Source organism: Etheostoma cragini, chromosome 18 (assembly GCF_013103735.1).
Source record: "Etheostoma cragini isolate CJK2018 chromosome 18, CSU_Ecrag_1.0, whole genome shotgun sequence".
NCBI classification, from domain to species: Eukaryota; Metazoa; Chordata; class Actinopteri; order Perciformes; family Percidae; genus Etheostoma; species Etheostoma cragini.
Genome location: NC_048424.1, coordinates 22,416,785 through 22,435,106, shown reverse-complemented (window position 1 = coordinate 22,435,106; position 18,322 = coordinate 22,416,785). Strand labels below are relative to the sequence as shown.

At 41.7% G+C, this 18,322-nt stretch overlaps 2 protein-coding genes and 1 long non-coding RNA gene across 4 annotated transcripts in view; all 3 read right to left on the bottom strand.

Annotated features, from left to right (window-relative positions):
• znf395b (zinc finger protein 395b) overlaps nucleotides 1-373 on the bottom strand; it is a 17,165-nt gene extending 16,792 nt beyond the window's left edge. For both annotated transcript variants that reach the window (XM_034900310.1, XM_034900311.1), the window contains exon 1: nucleotides 108-373. The gene's annotated coding sequence lies outside the window, so the exon portion shown is untranslated. The remainder of the gene's footprint in view (nucleotides 1-107) is intronic.
• A 1,832-nt stretch (nucleotides 374-2,205) lies between these two features.
• Nucleotides 2,206-15,287, bottom strand: LOC117961632. The gene is made up of 3 exons (XR_004660455.1): nucleotides 15,275-15,287; nucleotides 2,399-2,400; nucleotides 2,206-2,288 (listed from the first exon to the last, which is right to left on the bottom strand). It is a non-coding gene; the product is annotated as an uncharacterized LOC117961632 (long non-coding RNA).
• Nucleotides 15,288-16,702: 1,415 nt separating this feature from the next.
• On the bottom strand, nucleotides 16,703-18,053 carry paqr8 (progestin and adipoQ receptor family member VIII). The gene has a single exon (XM_034900438.1). It carries the CDS (start codon nucleotides 17,949-17,951, stop codon nucleotides 16,875-16,877), a length of 1,077 nt encoding a protein of 358 aa, XP_034756329.1. The 5' UTR covers nucleotides 17,952-18,053; the 3' UTR covers nucleotides 16,703-16,874.
• Nucleotides 18,054-18,322: the final 269 nt, after the last annotated feature.

Genomic DNA, 18,322 nt, shown 5'->3' with positions numbered 1-18,322 from the left:
CCCGGCTCACCCGCTGGAAGGAAAACTGTGTATTTTTACTGTGCTCGCTGCAACAGTCAAACGTCCCCGCGTACAGAAAGCAGTACATTTTGTAGTAGGCTACTCACTGGTTCGGGGGAGACTTCAGTCCTGTCCGTCGCTGCCTGGCTGTCCCGCCGCTCGCCGGTTCTCAGTCGGCCGGGTGGGGGAGAAAGGGGGTTGGTCGGTTAGATCCGCGCCTACGTACGTGTCTCTCTCTGGCTAACCAATGCCGGCCGCGGCAGCTTGGCACAGCGCAGGGATACCAGCCTCCAGCGCGCCGTGCACAAAAGGATGATCTAGGTGAGGGGTTACCAGGGCAGCAGCATCCCCCGTCTGTCTGGCTGTCTGGCTGGCTGGCTGTCTGTCTGTGTCTCTTTATGTCTGTCTGTCTGGCTGTCTGTGTCTCTGTCTCTTTATGTCTGTCTGTATGTCTGTGTCTCTGTCTCTTTATGTCTGTATGTCTCTGTCTCTGTATGTCTGCCTTTCTGTCTGTCTGAATGTCTGTCTGTTTGTCTGTCTGTCTGTGTCTCTGTCTCTCTGTCTGTGTTTCTGACTCTGTATGTCTGTCTGTCTCAAAGCACACACACATCCATCACATGAGCATTAGATGGTGATTGTTTGGATTCTGTCCTTAGATGATTAAATAAATTCAATTTTTTCTTTGCATTGGTTTAAAAATAACAAAGAAGGTTTAGTATATTTTTCCACATATTTTCTCTCAACATTATTAATGATGCTACAAATAGCAATACAAATATATCCAATATCCAATTTTAAATATACAAAAAACGATCATGAGGTCACTCAGGCATCACAATTAGTAGAAGTGGCAAAAGAAATATCCAAATATTGGTGTAGGCCTTTATTTACTGAGGGATATGGCTAGTATGGCTGCAATATGGTGCTGCTAAAGAGCTGAAATATGAAAATTATTTTTAAAAGGACACAAGTTCCAAGCCCTACAAGCATCATTACCAGTTTTACTGTAATCCAAACGCTCAAAACTAATCAGACTGCTGACACCATGGCATGCATTTACAGCCCCGACATCACATAGAACCACAGACTGTAAATATGAATATTTACAGTCAATGGTTCAAACACAACATGCATGTGTGTTTCCAATGTGTGTGGCAGAGCCCTTGCCTGTGTGTGTGTGTGTGTGTTTCAGAGACCAGATTAGTGTTGGCTGTCTGCACCCTCTCCACCAGACATCCAGTCAGCAGGGATTTTAGGGTCTGAGCACAGACAGAGAGAGAGAGAGAGAGAGAGAGAGAGAGAGTAACCCGATCCTAGTCCCAATCTGACTCCTTAACCAGACAGAGTTCTTTCTCTTCCCATTTCATTCATTAATGACTCCATGTAAGCCTCCTGGCTGCTGCCTACACTGGTTAGACATACTGAGATTAATATAAAAACAGAGTCAACAGTGTTAGCGCGTCAACAGTGTGCACTACTTTTCAACGAGACATTAATGTGCAAATGTTAGGTTTGATGGGTGGGAGTGTTTTTGACGGGTCGCCAAAGTAACCCTAGTCTCGCATTGCCAGACCTTCCTCCACAGTGCTGCGTAGGAGGGTCTGCACCTCAGCACCAAAATGATTTATTATTTTATTATTTCTTATAAGGAATTCAACTGTTACGTAAACACGATAATACAAATAAAAAATCAGCTCAGCAGCAACTATTTTATAATACATGGAGTCCCCCCCCCCCGCTTAAAGAAGGATGAGACCAAAGAGTAGGTCTGTACAGTTATATACTACTATCACTAACTTATACTCATATGTTAAATACCAAACTCCTTCCTACATACAGTATATTGCAAAACGCTTTGTTTGCATCGTGTAAAACTGCAGTAATCCAGGAGTATTTCCCTCCCCAGTCCTCCCGGTACCTGCAGAGACGTTTTTGCGTTTACGTGTTCATCGGAATGAATGAAAATTAGCAATGCGTATTTATCCAAATTCACACTTAGTATGTATGTAGTATGCAGCTTATGGGAGCTGACTGCTGACAGATCAATCACCAATTATATTTTTAATGTTCAGACTAGAACCACTCGAGAGTCCGCTCTTGAGACTTTGCTCCAATTTTCGGGACAATTAGGGCAGGATTCGGGATTCGGGAAAACTGTTTGGAATTGACTGTCCTGATTTTTTCAGGCCGTCTGGTCACACTAATAATCACACATAAATATAGAAATATCTAATGTGAAACAACCAAAGCAGAACGTTTTGTGTTCATGTAGGGCCACATTGCTCACACTGTATGGCCTTTAATGTGCACTGGCCAGAGAAGCAGAATCAGTGACATCAGTGTCGGGTGTGTTTTATTTGGACAGGCATGGCATGACAACTGGCATTACAAGAACGACAACTCCACCCTGCTTCAGCCTTTTGTGACCTTTAGCTTACTTTGAAGAGTCAGTACGTCCGAGTGCCACTCCCATCTCACCACAATCAACCAGGGAAGATAAGGATGGCGTTCGACGTTCTGGTCTTTCTTGGCGTTGTTTCAAGACAAACAGACCTATCGTATGTATGAATGTCATACATGTTTACAATAAAGATAATACTGCAGCATGGACTTTACCTGCGGAACCTGGAGAAACAATGGAAGACAAAGACAAGAATACACACAAACAGAATGTTCATCTCTTCCTTGATCATAAAAGTTTAAAAGTCCCCTCTTATCACAATGCATCAGCGTTGACACACCCAGCATCCTAAATAACCAGAAGTCTCCTCCTCCATGATCCTTTCCCATCCAGCACAACAGTGCAACAGTGTCATTTAATAGTGTGTGAATACAGGACCACACCAGTGGTTTACATGCTTTCTTATATACCTTACATTTTAGGCAACCATTTTACTGTGCAGTTGGGTTTTAGAGTTTAGATGCATTTTTGTCACTGTTAAAGTCATTTACTTCCCCGCAGTATGAAACTTAGTCAGCAGACTCTTGAAACCATTCCGTGTGAAATGACTCGCCGTTCCCTGTAATGGATTACAGACGTCTAGTCATTTTCCAGAATCTGCATTTATTTTCACCTGGTGCACACACGAGTGGAAACCAAGAGCGGCATGGATACAACATCCTATAATAAAATTCACAGTTCGGCAAAACAGCTGGCAAAAAATACTAAAGGATGTTTTATGTTATTCATTTGCTTGCCAAGAGTTAGATAAGAAAATGTTTTCTACTTTCATATTTTTTATAATTTATATATAAAAAAATATGTTTTATTATTTGAACACTAAAGCTACATGTCTCCTGATAAAAGTTGGACAGTACTGTGCGTGCGACTGGTTTAACCCTCCTGGTGTCTTCGGGTCAAATTTAAACCCTTTTTTAAAAGGTTTCTACATCAGAAATTTTGGTTTCTTTCACACAAATTGTCCATATAGTAATGTGGATGGTTCCCAGCAACGTTCCCCACAAGTTAAATAAAGAATCAGTTCACTACTTTCAGTGAATTTGGGTGTTTTAGTCCATTTTAAAGCATTCGGAGAAAAAAAAGATTGATAAAACTTTTTTTTTTTTTACATTTGTAACAAATGTGTGTGTGTTACAAATGTAAAAATAAATAAAATAAAAAATGCAAAATAAAGACGAATGTCAATAAAAGTGACTAAAATGTTAAACAAAGTGACACAATGTCAAAAAAGTGACAAATGTTGAAGAAACTTAAAGAATTGGGGGAAAAAACAAAACTTTCAAAAAGCTCAGAAAAGGTGGAAATTTATTGAAAAAGTGATAAAAACTTTGGGGGGAAAGACACAAAAGGGTAAAAAAAGACAAGCAAAACGTTGATGAAAGGTTTTTCATTTGAAATTTTAACTCAGAAAAACAAAAGTTTGCGGGAAGACAACCAAAGGGTTAATGAGACAGAAGACAGAAGAGCTGTATAGAACTACAGCTTTTACTGCTGGGGATGCACGGGGCCTCCATGTTGGATTTTTGGACATCCAACATCGGGGGGGGGGCGTTCCAGTTGAAATTTCCCACTCGAAGCTTATAAATTCAGACTTCCCAGTTGAAATGGAACACACCATAACCCTCTCAGCTGTAGCTTCATAATTAACAGACACATATGAGAGTGGTAGTATTGATCATCTCCGCTGGAAAGCCAATAAGCAAATTCCACAAAATGACATACTAAATAAATGTTGAAGCAAACAAGCTAAACATTTATTCCACTGTATTCTACCCAGGACAAAGCTTCAGGGCCATTTCTTTTTTACGTGTCTTGATGTTCACTTAACATTAGGGAGATTTCATTTCCTAACTGAGAAAGAATGGTAAAAACTGAATCCAAACTCTTTAAAGAGGACACTGTAAAATAGTCAAAGACGTAGATAGGAAGTTCTTGTTTAAGTGAATTCAGAATCCAGATGTGAGAGACTCTATCCAGATGAGCGAAGACTGACGTGATGAAGACGAGGTGTGGAGCTGGCAGAGGACAGGGCCGACGTTCCCTACTGCCCTTCTCTCTTTTTCCGTCCATCTGTCCATTTGGGACAATTTCAAGTGTGTAAAGCTGGTGTTCTGTTGAATAGGGAAATGAGTGGGATTAGTCCTTGTTCCTGCTTCTTGTCTTAGAAATTGGGTCCTTGTGTTTTCTGTGGTGTGTTTTGTGGCTGTGAAGTTACCGTGACTGTGTGGTTAGTTGGTTGGATGATGACTTCTCTCCAGTGTGCTGGGAGGCATTTGGTGTGATCTCCATAATGTCCCTGAGTCTGGAAATATCAATGAGAAAAGATTTGATTTGGATTTGACTTTGGATTGAAAATGAGTTTTTATTTACAGAGAACTCACTGGAGGTTCCTCCCATCCTTGTGTCATCGGCTGCTCCCTTTCCACCGGCCTGTCAAAGAGAAAGACAGAAAGGTTAAACGTTATTAATGACAGAATGTATGTACAGTAGGCCAATAAATCTACATATATAGCTTGTAAGGTACATACGAAGCTATAGCCAGCAGCCGCTTAGCTTAGCATTAAGTGTAGTTGCTGTTGGGGGAATTATTGGGTGTATGTTAATTATAGAGGGGGGTCTAGACCTACTCTATTTTAAAATATCTTGAGGTAACTTCTGCTAGGATTTGACACTATAAATCAAATTGAATTGATCCATTTCCGCGTGCATTTAACACCACACAGGCCCACCTGTATGAGCTAGGGGTTAACTAAAAACTCCTAACCTGGATCAACAGTCTCCTAACAAATAGGACACAACAGGTCGGGTTTAAGTCAGTCACCTCCACCTCTAGGCCCAGGTCCAGGTGTGTGTGTGTGTGTGTGTGTGTAAGGGGGGCGGGGGGGCACTTGACCAAACAAATTTCCCAACTCTGGGGGGATAATAAAGTATACTTTGAATAACGACAGAATAAACATACAATATGCATGTATTCCACGTATTTATTACTGTTTGCACCACAATGACTGCTGATGTACATGAGCATGAAAAAAAAGCCAGGGGAGGAGGTCGAGGTGGATGGATGGGTCATAAAACACAGTGTGGGAGGGGAGTTTGTGTCATGGAATAAGTTGAGGGAAAAACACAAGACTCTCAACCAGGAAAGCGGTGTTCAGGTCCCGGGAGTAGTAGTAGTACAATTTGTTTTCTGATCTTAACTAGTGGTTTTGGTACCTAAACGTTTTGACAGTCACGTTCTGACAGCTACACTTAAAGTCCAGAACCTCAGGGTGCTCTCTACTAGGCTCAAAGTCACCCATTGCCGGCTAAACTTAACACCAAAATCCACTAAAACGACCCTGTACCTGGCTCAAAGGAACCTTTTCTCGGCTTAACTGTAAAGACCGGTAACGCTTCATAGGATACCATGTGAACCTGTCAGGGTTGTGGGTTTCTGTTGTCATGTTTCCTGTCCTATTTTGGTAAATCTGTGTTTTGATTGATTCTTCTTTTCTTGTAATTTTCTTATTACTCTATTTTTTCCTGTACTCATCTTGTATGTTTTTGCTGGGTTAACTTCCTGTTTTATTTTGTAGTGTTTGGTTTCATCTGTCCTGAAGGCTATATCACAAAACCAAGATATAATTATATATATATATATATATATATATATATATATATATATATATATATAATAAGCGAGGGTTTTCTAGGGGTTATCCTGGCTCAATTTAGCCTTGACTCGGCCTCTACAGCCTGGTCCTGACCAGGATTTAGTAATCCTGCAAACTTAAAAAAAAAAAAATACAACAGGTTGATATTGCTGTTCAGTTAATTACTGTTATTATGTAAAGTTGTGACTACATTTTATATTTATTCATGTGACAGTCATTGTTGCTGGTATATTGCTGTATGAAGACTGCTGTTCATATTGTTGTTAGATAATTAGAAAAGGCTGATAAAGTTGCCACATGTGTTTTAAATGATGTCTGTTACTAAGGGCAATATTAGAAGTGCTATAGTGGACCAATGCACCTTAAATTACTTTAGTTGATTACATTTTTTGTAATTTTTAATTTTGGAGGACTGTACCATTTTAAGAACATAATCTAATTGGACAATCTTTTACCAAATTCTAGTCTTAGATCAGTGGACCAGTACCTATACAGTGTTGTAGGCCACTGGACATTCATGTGACAACAGGGAGAGGACACCCCTGTTACATTCATATTTACAGTGTGCATGAAATGTATCACTTAACCCAATCATCTTTATATTTTCTAGATTTTTGAGTCCAATATATTCAGTGTCTTTCTTTTTTATGTCCATATATTGTTGTGGTTTTGATGTTTTGTCTTGTCTTATTGTGGCAGTCTGTTTTCCTGTCTTATTGTGGTAGCCTGTGCTGTCTTGTCTTGATGTGATTGTGTAATTTTCGGTCTTGTTTTGTTTTATGTTCCATTTCCTGATTTATTATAATAATCTGGTTTTCTGTCCTGTCTAGTTTTACTTCCCGCTTTTGTCATTACTTGATGTCTTCCACCTGTCTCCCAGCCACCTGCCTCATGTTACCTGGTCACCATCTGGATTTAGTCTTTGTGTTCCCCTTGTCCTGTGTCAGATCATTGTGTGTTTTGTCCCCAGGTTGTTGTCCTGTGTTTTAGTCTTCCCTGTTAGTCTTAGTGTTCCCGTGTTTCTATTTTTTATCTTGGACTTTATTTTGCGTTACTTTTTGCCAGCCTTTTCCAGGACTCCTTTGGTTTTGTATATTTTTTATGTTCCATAAAATCATCAAACTGTCCTCTGCTTCCGTCTCTGCGTTTTGGGTCCGCCCTTCACCAACCCTCCTCACCATGTATACGAGGGAGCAAAGCATTTGATTGTTTTATGAATTTCATTTGGATTCACTAAAACTCACATAAGGTGGATTTTTTTTCTTCTAATACATTCTACACCTTCATCTGTCCTGTCATATCGTTGCCTTGCCTCAGCACTCAGCCAGCCGTGAGGACCTGTCCATGAGAAGGCGTTGACACGCTACACCTCGAGGGGAACACCAAGAATGCCTTCAAGCATTAAAGTATGCAACTGTTGATGACATGAGGCTAACCCCCCTGCCTGGGAATGTGGCCCATGTATATATACAACACTTCACCCTTATGGTCTTACAAAACCTTGGACGCTTTAGTTACCTTGAAGCATACTGAGAGGATAGGATATATCATATTACTGATATGCGATAGTGAAAGACACTTATCAAGAACATTTGGGATGTTTTGGAGCTTGATTAATCCATGATCTGCCTATCAAACTCTCACAGAAGCGTTCTTGGCCACGGCACATGAAAAGTGAGCGGAACAGCACTGGAACCACTTTTAGCAACCAACAATATTTTTTCCATCAGAAAGAGTTGCAGCGGTCAAGCCGGGACTTTTTTTTCTTACTGAGTGGGAGTACACTACACTACTGATTTGGTGATGTTGTCCTTTGTGTGCCATTGCTTGTGACTGTCTCTGCACTACTGCTATCTACTGAATCAATCAACCCTCAAATCAAACCCCATTGTGTGCCTTTTCCTTGGTGCATTACAGCTGATATATTGTATGTTTAACATTGTAATTCCATCAGACATTTGCAGCTCACATGCCCTCCACAAAGGGCCAGGAGTGCTGGGAGTACCTCCAGTCAGTCATTTTTCTAGTCTTAAATTGGCGTTTTGGTGCTGTCGTCACCACATAACGCTCACCTTTGTCAGCTAAACTCAACTGCAATGGTCCCTGAAAGGACCGCCCTGATACCGAGCTGTCACGTGACCAGGTCCAGCGGTCGCCTAATGTCATCAGACCCGTTTAAAAGAATATTTAAGATGATGTTAATCATATCCAAGATAATGGTCATGATGCAATTCCAACATCCTGAACTTTTTGCGCTAAATTGAATTCCCTGTTGGCCTTATGTGTTTTCATGTGTCCCAGGCGTGCATGGTTGGAATCTAATGAGGCCTCCACCGTCCTGCTGATGCTGATAATCAACTAATTAATGCTTATTTGAAGCCACTGAACGGCAAAAGATGCTGATTTCAGACAGAGCTGCAAAGATTCATTGATTATCACCTATTAAATACATCTCCCAATACTTTGTTAATGGATTAGTCGGTTTGAGTTATGTATTTTGTTCTAGTTCCATCACTCCTCCTAGCCAGTAAACTGAATATTTAAGTTGTGGACAATACAAGACATTTGAGGCCGTCTTTGGGGAACACTGACTGACAATATTCACAATTTTAGGACAATTTATAGTCCAACAATTAACTGATTAATCGAGCAAATAGTCAACAACATTATCAACAATAGAAATTATAGTTAGTGCTTAGCGGCAGCCTTACTTTTAGATACTGAAGATGCTACTGCAACAATGGAGAGATGGTGTGTAATGACAGACTGATAGAGGGGGGGGGGGGGCAGAACTAGAAACAGAGAGAGAGGGAAGATGAGAAACAGGCGGTTCATACCGTTTCGTTCACAGCATACCCGTTAGTAGTTTTCCTGTGGATGACAAAAAAAAGAAAATGAGAGCATATCAAGTGTTATGGGCCATGTGTGTGTACTCAGTGTGTACCGGGACGAAGGTGCGTAAAGTCCTTTTTACACAGGTTTATTTTACAGCTTCTATCTAGTTCTCTATTTTCTGTGTGCGCTGAAAAACAGTCTAGTGTTAATACACAGCCCGGGCTGTGTACACGCAAAACAAACCGAGTGGAGTGCACCAGCCCCACAACACTATTCCAGCCAATCAGCAACAGGCAGCGCCAGTTGATTGACACTGCTGCTGACACATGCCAAGAAGACTGACAGTGAGGGACTAAGAGAAGAGACAGGCTGGACAAAATGACGGAAAGTGTCCAAAGTTTGGAATCAGTTCAAACGTAATTAAAACCAAAACTCAATACGGTTGGTCTACTGCAGAGTCCAACCAGCCGAACCCGGTCTCAGTTCGTGAAATGGTCACGTTATTATGATTCATCGATTTGTGCCCTATTGGTAAGACTTGTGACTTGACCAAGATTTTGTTTTGTCTCAATTGGGACTTCATTTAGACTCACTTAAAAGACTCAAAATCATCTCCTGTGCATCCCCCCCACCAAAAGATTACACACTGAAGTAATCATTGGGCTTACTGTATATATAAACAGCTCTCCCTCAGCAGCTGCAAACATAACACACAGTTTTCAGCGCTTATCAGTTGGACTTGTGAGTCAGACTACTGTCCCCTGAATGTCTTCCTTGTAGTACACCTTGAAGTATTCCTTGATGCAACATTGCACAACATCTGCTCTTTGTCTTCAACAATCCACACACACTGGCACTGTGTGTGCCCCCTCCCTTTAAACACAGAGTTATGATTCCCCATTGCAGTCCCATTCCTGTTCTCATTCCTCTGGGTGACAAACACGCTGGGGAATGTAAAGACAAAGATTGTGGAAGATAAGACTTTACCTCACAGTTCCTGTGTTGCCGTCACCGGTATGTTTGGCATGACAACCGCAGTAATGGGTGTGTAAACACACATGCACGCATTGATTTGTGTGAAGACACACACACACACACGCGTGCACACGTTTCCTCCTGATCAAACAGGCAACACCCTTCACCAAAAATCACCTATCAAGTTGAACAAGTCCCTATTCTGCGCTGATGAATAGCAATTAGCCAACGCATAGTAAGCTGCTATTCAAGACAGGAGAAGACTTGCCTGGGTGGAAGACAGGCAGTATCCTTCACTTCACAAAGTACTTATACTACACTGTAAAATACTCTGTTACAAGTAAAAGTCCAGCATTGAAAATGTTACCTGAGTGAACGTTTGCACGTGTCATCAGGATTATGTACTCTCTCTTAAAATTGAATGTGAAATTATTCAATTCAGAACAATACTAAGTTATATTCCACTACTGGTCACAGGCGGCTTATTTTACAGTATATTTGAGGAAGAAAGGCATGACTTGAGACAAATACACTCAAATTAACATGACTTTTTATGACATTTCCCTCACCTCTGACACTTGATGCAAAGGGCGAGGAGCGTGACGCTGAGGACGAGGAAGACGACCAGGGAGATGATACCCACCTCTGGGGATGAAACCCAACCCAACATGCCAACCATCCCTACTGGAGCCATTGTCCTATAGTGTTCTGTAGAGAAAGGCAAAACCGCACCAAAAGAGTGGGCACACGTTGAAAAAGCAGAATTCATGACCAAACAACGCGGGTATAGGCTGAATGGGAATTTCTTTAGATACTGTACAGTCTGATGATGTCCAGTCAACATACAGCTCACATGTTGTAGTCCAGCATTTCTTTCATTTTTTCACAAAGAACCATAGTGATAACAATGAAGCAAAGACAAATATAATGCAGGGTTTTCCAAACTTACATTATATGCTGCTTGCCTCCACCGTAGCTCTGTCACCAACTGCTGTCAGGCATCCAACTGCCTTTGTGGCTCCCAGCAGGCAGGTGTCTTAGGGAGGGACTCTGTTCATTGGTGTCCTGTCTGTTAGGAAGGAGGTGCTGGCACAAGCCCAGAAACAGCCCTTTGTCAACTTTGGTCATCACTAAATCACATTGGCACCTCGGATGGCTGGGTCTTTCACTAATGTTGCAGGAATGCATGTTGTTACAATACATTTCAAACTTTGGCTTAGATATAGATGTGTGAGGAAAACATGAGAGCTGAACCAACCACTGATGATGATTTATGTTTAACACACACACACACACACACACACACACACACACACACACACACACACACACACACACACACACACACACACACACACACACACACATTCTTGAGCTATGAGTTATCCATTTTATGGCACTCTCTCAATCATTCTTTTTACATTGTATTTGTGCTAATAAGGACGCTATTACTGTATATTACTCTGTGCATTTATTTATATTTTTAATTGAAGATGGGCTAGTGGTTGGATATGCCCTGATGAAGTCCAGTAAATGACACTAGATAAACATTTTGTGCTAACCTCACCCCGAACGACTTTTCAAACGGTTTAACTGTGGCAGATAAACTTCCTAATTGGAATGAGATCCTTAGAGTCTCGCTAGAGTCTCAATCCTGGTTTCAGTGGTCAAAACTCTCAGTACGATTCTGTCTTTTTCCCGTCTTGACATTTTGACATAATCCAACGTGTTTGATATTATTGTAGTTTTATGTGTTGGTAGTAAAGTATTTTAGTCTGTGACTGACAATCTCAGTGAGATTATGGCAGATTGTCTTTAGATGTCTTTTCAGAGTCTTCTAGTGTATATTAGGCATTAGTCTCTCCTTCTTGGTCTACTAACAGCTATCTGGATGAAACCTCTGAAACATACTCCCAAGGGAGGCGGTCTTACAGACAAAAAGGATCGTTGTTCTAACGCAGAGCAGGGTTCAGAGGCAGAGTAGGGCCAGTGTAACTGGATTACCGGGCTTCAGAAGTGCAGTTTGAGTTCTGCACATGGAAGTGAGCACATTTCAGCTACTCACTTTGAAAAGGTCAGGGTTTAAGTCATGGAACTGAGTGATGATGTTACTGGTGCTGTGACCCCTGTAGTGATGAGCTCTAGGATGAATGGTTAGCATGTGAACCGCGGGAGTGTCCAGTATAAAAGAAACACCGGCATTGTCTAGGATATGTTTTGTGTGTGGGAGGAGGACTGGGGCAAAATTACAGGTGTGGTAATGTCTGTTGTGTTTCCTACTCCATCACTCCGGAAGTCTTTACTTGGACTGCTTAGTCAGAGGAATTACCACATGCAGTGCCAAGCATATTAGCCATGCTGTTCTGCATTAACGCTGTAATAAAACAATTAAACAGTGTTTATACATTTTTTCGAAAAGTGTGCCAAATTATTTATTTTACATGAAATTGATTTGTGTTGGGTTTTCAGTAGAGTCTTCTCCTGTAGTTCACTGCAAATAGGTGAATGAGTGAATTTCCCAAATTGTAACTATTCCTTTCACAACATAATTTCTATGAAATATGTTTTGTCCATGCAGAGGCATACAGTAAGTTAGAAGAACTGCATTGATTTACACACACACAAACACACATACACATTGGCAGTTTATCTTTTTAAACAGCATCTAAAACACACCATTTACAACATGAACACATCCCCTCCTCCCCCCCCAAACACCCCCATTCATCATTCACCACAGTCCATGGGTTCCTAGGAGCCCTCCACAAAGCTCAGGTCCTTTCCCCATTTTCTAACGCAGGCATTCAATCTGGCAAATTGTTTGGATGACATCTTTTCAAACGCCCAGTCCTGGATGGACGGCACCCCTTCATTCCTCCAGCCCTTTAAAACTAAACTATTAAACTAGTCTCTGATCCATCTCCTGGAACAGGGGGTCTTCAGCGTCTTTGAGGCCAGGAACCCCCCAGTTGAAAGAGAGACAGAGTACGGACCCCCTACGGTGTATTGTTCACAATTGAGTTGCATATTAAATTGGGCAGAACGGATGAAAAAATAAGATATTGTTCATGCATCATGTCTTAATGTTTGACACACATCCGGAAAGCCGAGCTACTCCTTAAGCGTAACAACATGGCTACCCTTAGCTTATCTTAAATGTGTAAATCATGATCTTTTCACAAAAAGGCCAATTTGTCTTTGCTATTAAAATGTTACATTCATATTTTCAGACTTATTCTAACTTGGGAAATCTTTTTTATTTTTTAGGTTCTTTGGTGACCCCCCTGCGCTACCTTTTAGGACCCCCTAGTGGAGATCACTGTCCCAGAACAAACAATCCGAGCTGAGTGGAACCTGGGTCCCTGCAGTCCGACACAGGTTGTCATATCCCAGTCCAAAATTCCCGGACCTCATCACAGGACCATGTGGGTCAGGAGGAATGTGGCTGTCCTCTGTCTTACATTTCCAACAGTTTAGTGTGTCTAAACAATCTGGAGGGAGTCCATAGAAGCGATGCATAATCTTGAACTGAATGAGGCACACCCTCATGTTGCCGGACTTGGATTTCACATTCGCTCCTCATCAGCCAGTGTGATACTCTACTCACATCCCTTTCCCGTGTCTTTTTGAGGGTTGACCTGGCTCAATCAGCCAAGTTCTGAATATCCAACCTAGACTCTCAAAGATCCCCCCCCCCCCCCCCCCACACACACACACACACACACACACACACACACACACCTCTTTGTTAGTAATGGCATGGACACTAAGTAACACCCACGCCTATTACTTGTATAACAGCCTCATCAGATCAATCTGTAGCTCTCAGCCCTTTTCATTTGTTTCCCTTTCTGAACATCTGCATGAGATTTGCTCTGTTTTCACAGCAGGGGAACCTTAGCCAATTTCAAATATTGGTAACATAACCCTGAGAGCACAATTTACTCAAACAGGAATGAATCTTGCTAACAAATGATCTATATATGCGGGCAAATTGAAAAAATAATAACCTTCCTGATGCTAGGTGAGTTTAACCCGCAGAGGAAAGTTGGCCAACAGCGTTTATGAATCTAACAATGCTACCACAGGTTTCATAAACTCAAATGTTTATTGAGGTAATATATCAAGTTTTCTGAATGACTTCTATAGTAACAAACTTCTTTGCAGCAGCCAGTGGAGCTGCCCCTCGAGGTTTAAGGTATGTTGGCTTCACTTCTCAGGCCTGGACACTCTGTCTATTATTTTAACTATCTATTGTCTGTAGCCCACATTAAACAAGGGGACTCAACTAGTCTGGCTTTCTTTCTTTCTCTCTTTCTTTCTTTCTTTCTTTCTGTCTGTCTGTCTCTTTCTTTCTTTCTTTCTTTCTTTCTTTCTTTCTTTCTTTCTTTCTTTCTTTCTTATGTTTTCCTTAGTTCATCACCTCCCCCCTTTCACCCATCCACCCAATAGACTAGTCCAAGACTGCACACACACACACACACACACACACACACACACACACACACACACACACACACAGAGTTAGTGTTTTGTCTTGCAATAAAAAATCAAATAAAAGCTCACTAATGTAGCTCAGTGTAAATTCTTCCTTCCTACAGTAATCAATAAATGGAATCAGCTGTTGAAGGTGTTCACCTTCCTGCTAAACCAATCAGAATCATCCAGGAAATTCAAAGGTCAATCACAGAGTCACAACCCTTTGCTATCAGCTGTCGTTGCAGGCAAAGAGTGCAACCCTCCACCCCCCCCCTTCCACCTCCAGTCATTCACTTCAGCTGGCAAGTCCTGAGCCTCCTTCGATCTGGTCTTCGGGCTCCTTCGTCGCCACCTAGATTCCATTGGGGGGTCTGATGGTTCTCTACCCCTATGGACAAACTATTAGTATGATGATGGAGTCAAGTCTCCAAAGACTTTTCACATTTTACCCTGCTGTTCAATAAACATGTCTCTCCTGACTGAAATAACACCGGTTGCCTGGCAGCCAAGACGGGGTAGCAGATTTAGTTTTTTAGATTTAGGTTTAGCTAAACTGAGTTTAGGGAGAGATTTGAACTTCTCCTTTAACTCTTGGCAAGAGATCAGCAGTGGTGAAAATAGAATTAAATGATACCTCATTGTTTTGGGGAAAACTGTTCCTTTAAAATGAGTCCTCAGCTGTGACTCGGACACTGACACTGGACCATCAGTATCACTCCTCCCAGAGGATCCGTTTACATGTTCCAAACACAAGGTGTGGCGACCAGCTGAACATGACTGAAATACAATGTTTACCAAATAACAAAAAAACAGGCCAAACCAGGCCCACTGAGAACAGCCCGGTTCCCCCATACGGACAAACAGGGTCAACAAAATACATTATAGTGTCTAAACCAGTTAAACAGCCTTGATTTATTCATAGCTTGTTCTAAATATTCAGTATTTGCAAATGTTTCCATTTTACTCTATATATTCTATTTTATGTTATCTCATGCTTTTGATGTCAACATGTTCTGCAGTGCTTAGTCTTGCTGGGTATCTATTGTAAATCAGCTAAATATTGTGTTGAGAGTTCTTCTTCATCCACTTCTGCCAATCAAAACCTTTTGAAATCCTTCAATTTATAAAAAGAACAAGATTATTTATTTTAATTTTTCAATGAAAAAAGATGCTAATGGGACAGAGGAGAAAAAACAGTAGTAACCACATCCTGAGGGTATTTATAAAAACTATGCAGGTGTGCCTCACACACACACACACACACACACACACACACACACACACACACACACACACACACACACACTTACAATTTGTCTATCCCCCCTGCTGTATTAAAGCAAACTGTATTAAACTAGTCTCTTTGTTCACCCACATCCCACTGGCAAGTCCACTTTGGTGAACACCATAGTCCAGATTTATCAGTCCAGGTGGGCCTGAGAGCCTGAGAGAGGAATGTCACGGATCATAAAACTTGAGAAGCACGTTCAGAGAAGCTGTGTGTCCAAAACCAAAGGAAAAGAGCATGAAAATGCATATTCTCTACAGATATTTACAATATACTGCATGTGTTTATTATTCTAACATATTTCCTAAAATTAGGAGCAGAAATACATTTTCATTTTAAGATAATTAATTTTTTTATTTCAATAATTAGGTAGTCATTTAAACCCAATACCAATTTAAAATTCAAGAAGCCCTCCAGTTGTCCTCATGTCAAATCTGACACAATTTCATAAAGTTTCCGTATCAAAAATGTGGGTTTCTTTCAACAAATTGTCCAAACAAAAACAACATGGATGGTTCCATACAATGTTCTTTAGTGTAAAATAAATAATAAATAAATTTGGGTATTTTATTAGATTTTGTTGCATTTGAAAAAAATAAATTGATAGTAGGTTGAAAAAAGGGACAAAAATGCTTTTTTCAAATCAACAGAGACATCTTCAAAAAACTTTAAAAACGTGATTAAAAATCAACAACAACAAAAATTAAAAATAAATTGAAAAAATACAATCAATAAAATTGACAAAATGTCAAAAAAGCCACAAAAGTGTAGAAAAAAGATGACTTGAGGAAAAAAGGTTTTCATTTGCCCCAGAATGACAAAAAGCTGTGTGGTCGATGGTAAGACAACACAAGGGTTAACTTTATTGGCATGACAGTAGAACAAACTAAAATAAAAATGTAATTGAACAAAAAAAACATGTTCCAATCACGTTTACTGAAGATTCATGAAGACATATTAAATAAGTGTTACGCAGGTTCTGTACTGATTATTGCTATTATAAATTACAAGACATTACATAACACAATACAATACACTTCAAATTTTGGACAATTTGATATAATTACTACATAACTCTGTAATTTTGGGATCCTATAGTGGCTGTGAGTCCCAAAGGATGTGCTGTGCAGACATATATTTAGCTGTCATATGAGCTGTTGTCCCTTGACTTTACCAACGTTTGTCACTCGTCTTTTTCTTGCGTGCCCTGCAGTTGCTTCGTCACGTGACTCATTGTGATGAGTGCTATCAGGAGGCCACCAAGGAACATGGCGGGAAAGGACACACAAGCCCACCACAGCTGCCTCTCTCCAAATACCTCCACTGCTGTATCTCTCCGCCTGGCGTATTCCTGGAACAGAGCCTCCAGCTGGAACATGGTGCATAGGAACAAGAGCATGTGGAAGATCTGGTGACCCTGACCCACAAAGTCACAGTGCCCCGGGAAGAAGCGCTCAGGGATGGGACAGGAGAAGAAGAGGGCGGACAGAAGGAAAGAGGCAATCTGGAGGGCGTGGAAGGGCAGGGAGGGCTCCTGAGTCCAGGAGACGGTTAACAGTCGATGGACCACGGGGGAGATGACCAGCATGTATGCTAGGGTGGTTGGGATCAGCTGGCAGATTTTACGCTGCATCGGATATGGGCGCTGATACCTGGACTTGGCAAAACAGCAGCCCACACAGGAGAGCCACCCAAGGAAGGCGGCTCCAGGTAGATACAGCAGCCCGATGTAGCTTTCTCTCCACACTGGCTCTGATGTGTAGAAGTAATGGCCGAGGGCGCAACCATACTGATACACAGCTACACCTACATAGTCCATGAAGAAGAAGAAGTAGTGTGCATTTTCAGAGTGAGACTGCAAGAGGTGAGCTGCCACACTGAAGAACAGATAAGTGAGGGAAGACACCAGGAAGAGGCTCAGAGGTAGGGAGGCTAAGTCTAAGGTGTACCCCAGGGCGCCTACGTTGGCCCACCAGCGGAGCAGCAGCACAGGACCTGCCAACAAGTGAGTCCACACGTTCAGGGATTCATTATGTCTCTGAAAGAGGCTGAACAGGTAGCAGCGCCAGTGCTGTTGGATGGGACGGTAGCCCGACAGGATGTAGGGCTCTTGGAACAGAATGGGGACCTGAGAGGCAACAATGGTGGGGCTGGGGGAAGGAAAGGAGGATGGGATGATGTCCGAGAAGTGGGGCAGCCGGCTGCTGTGCTTGATGCTCAGGGTCAAGGTGTGGAGTCGCTGCAGAATGTCGCCTGACATGGCTGGGTGATGGGTGGAGGAGAGGAAGAGGAGATGAATTACAGACAGAGAACTGTTGGACAGAGCACCCTGTGGGAGACAAACTTAAAAAGATGCAAACGAGAGTTTACTTCATGAAAGAGGGTGCCACGGGGAATTTAATAAATATTTAAAAACTGTTATTTATCAAGAAAGAAATCATAATGATTCATAGCCTAATAGGAAACAATGTGCTATGGCAATCTCTATCTAGGGCAGTGGTTCCCAACCTGGGGGTCGGGACCCCCAAGGGGGTTGCAAGATAAATTTTGGGGTCCCTCATTCCTCCCTGTCTCCTCCCTCATTCCTCCCTCTCTCCTCCTGCTCTCCTCCCTCACTCCTCACTCTCTCCT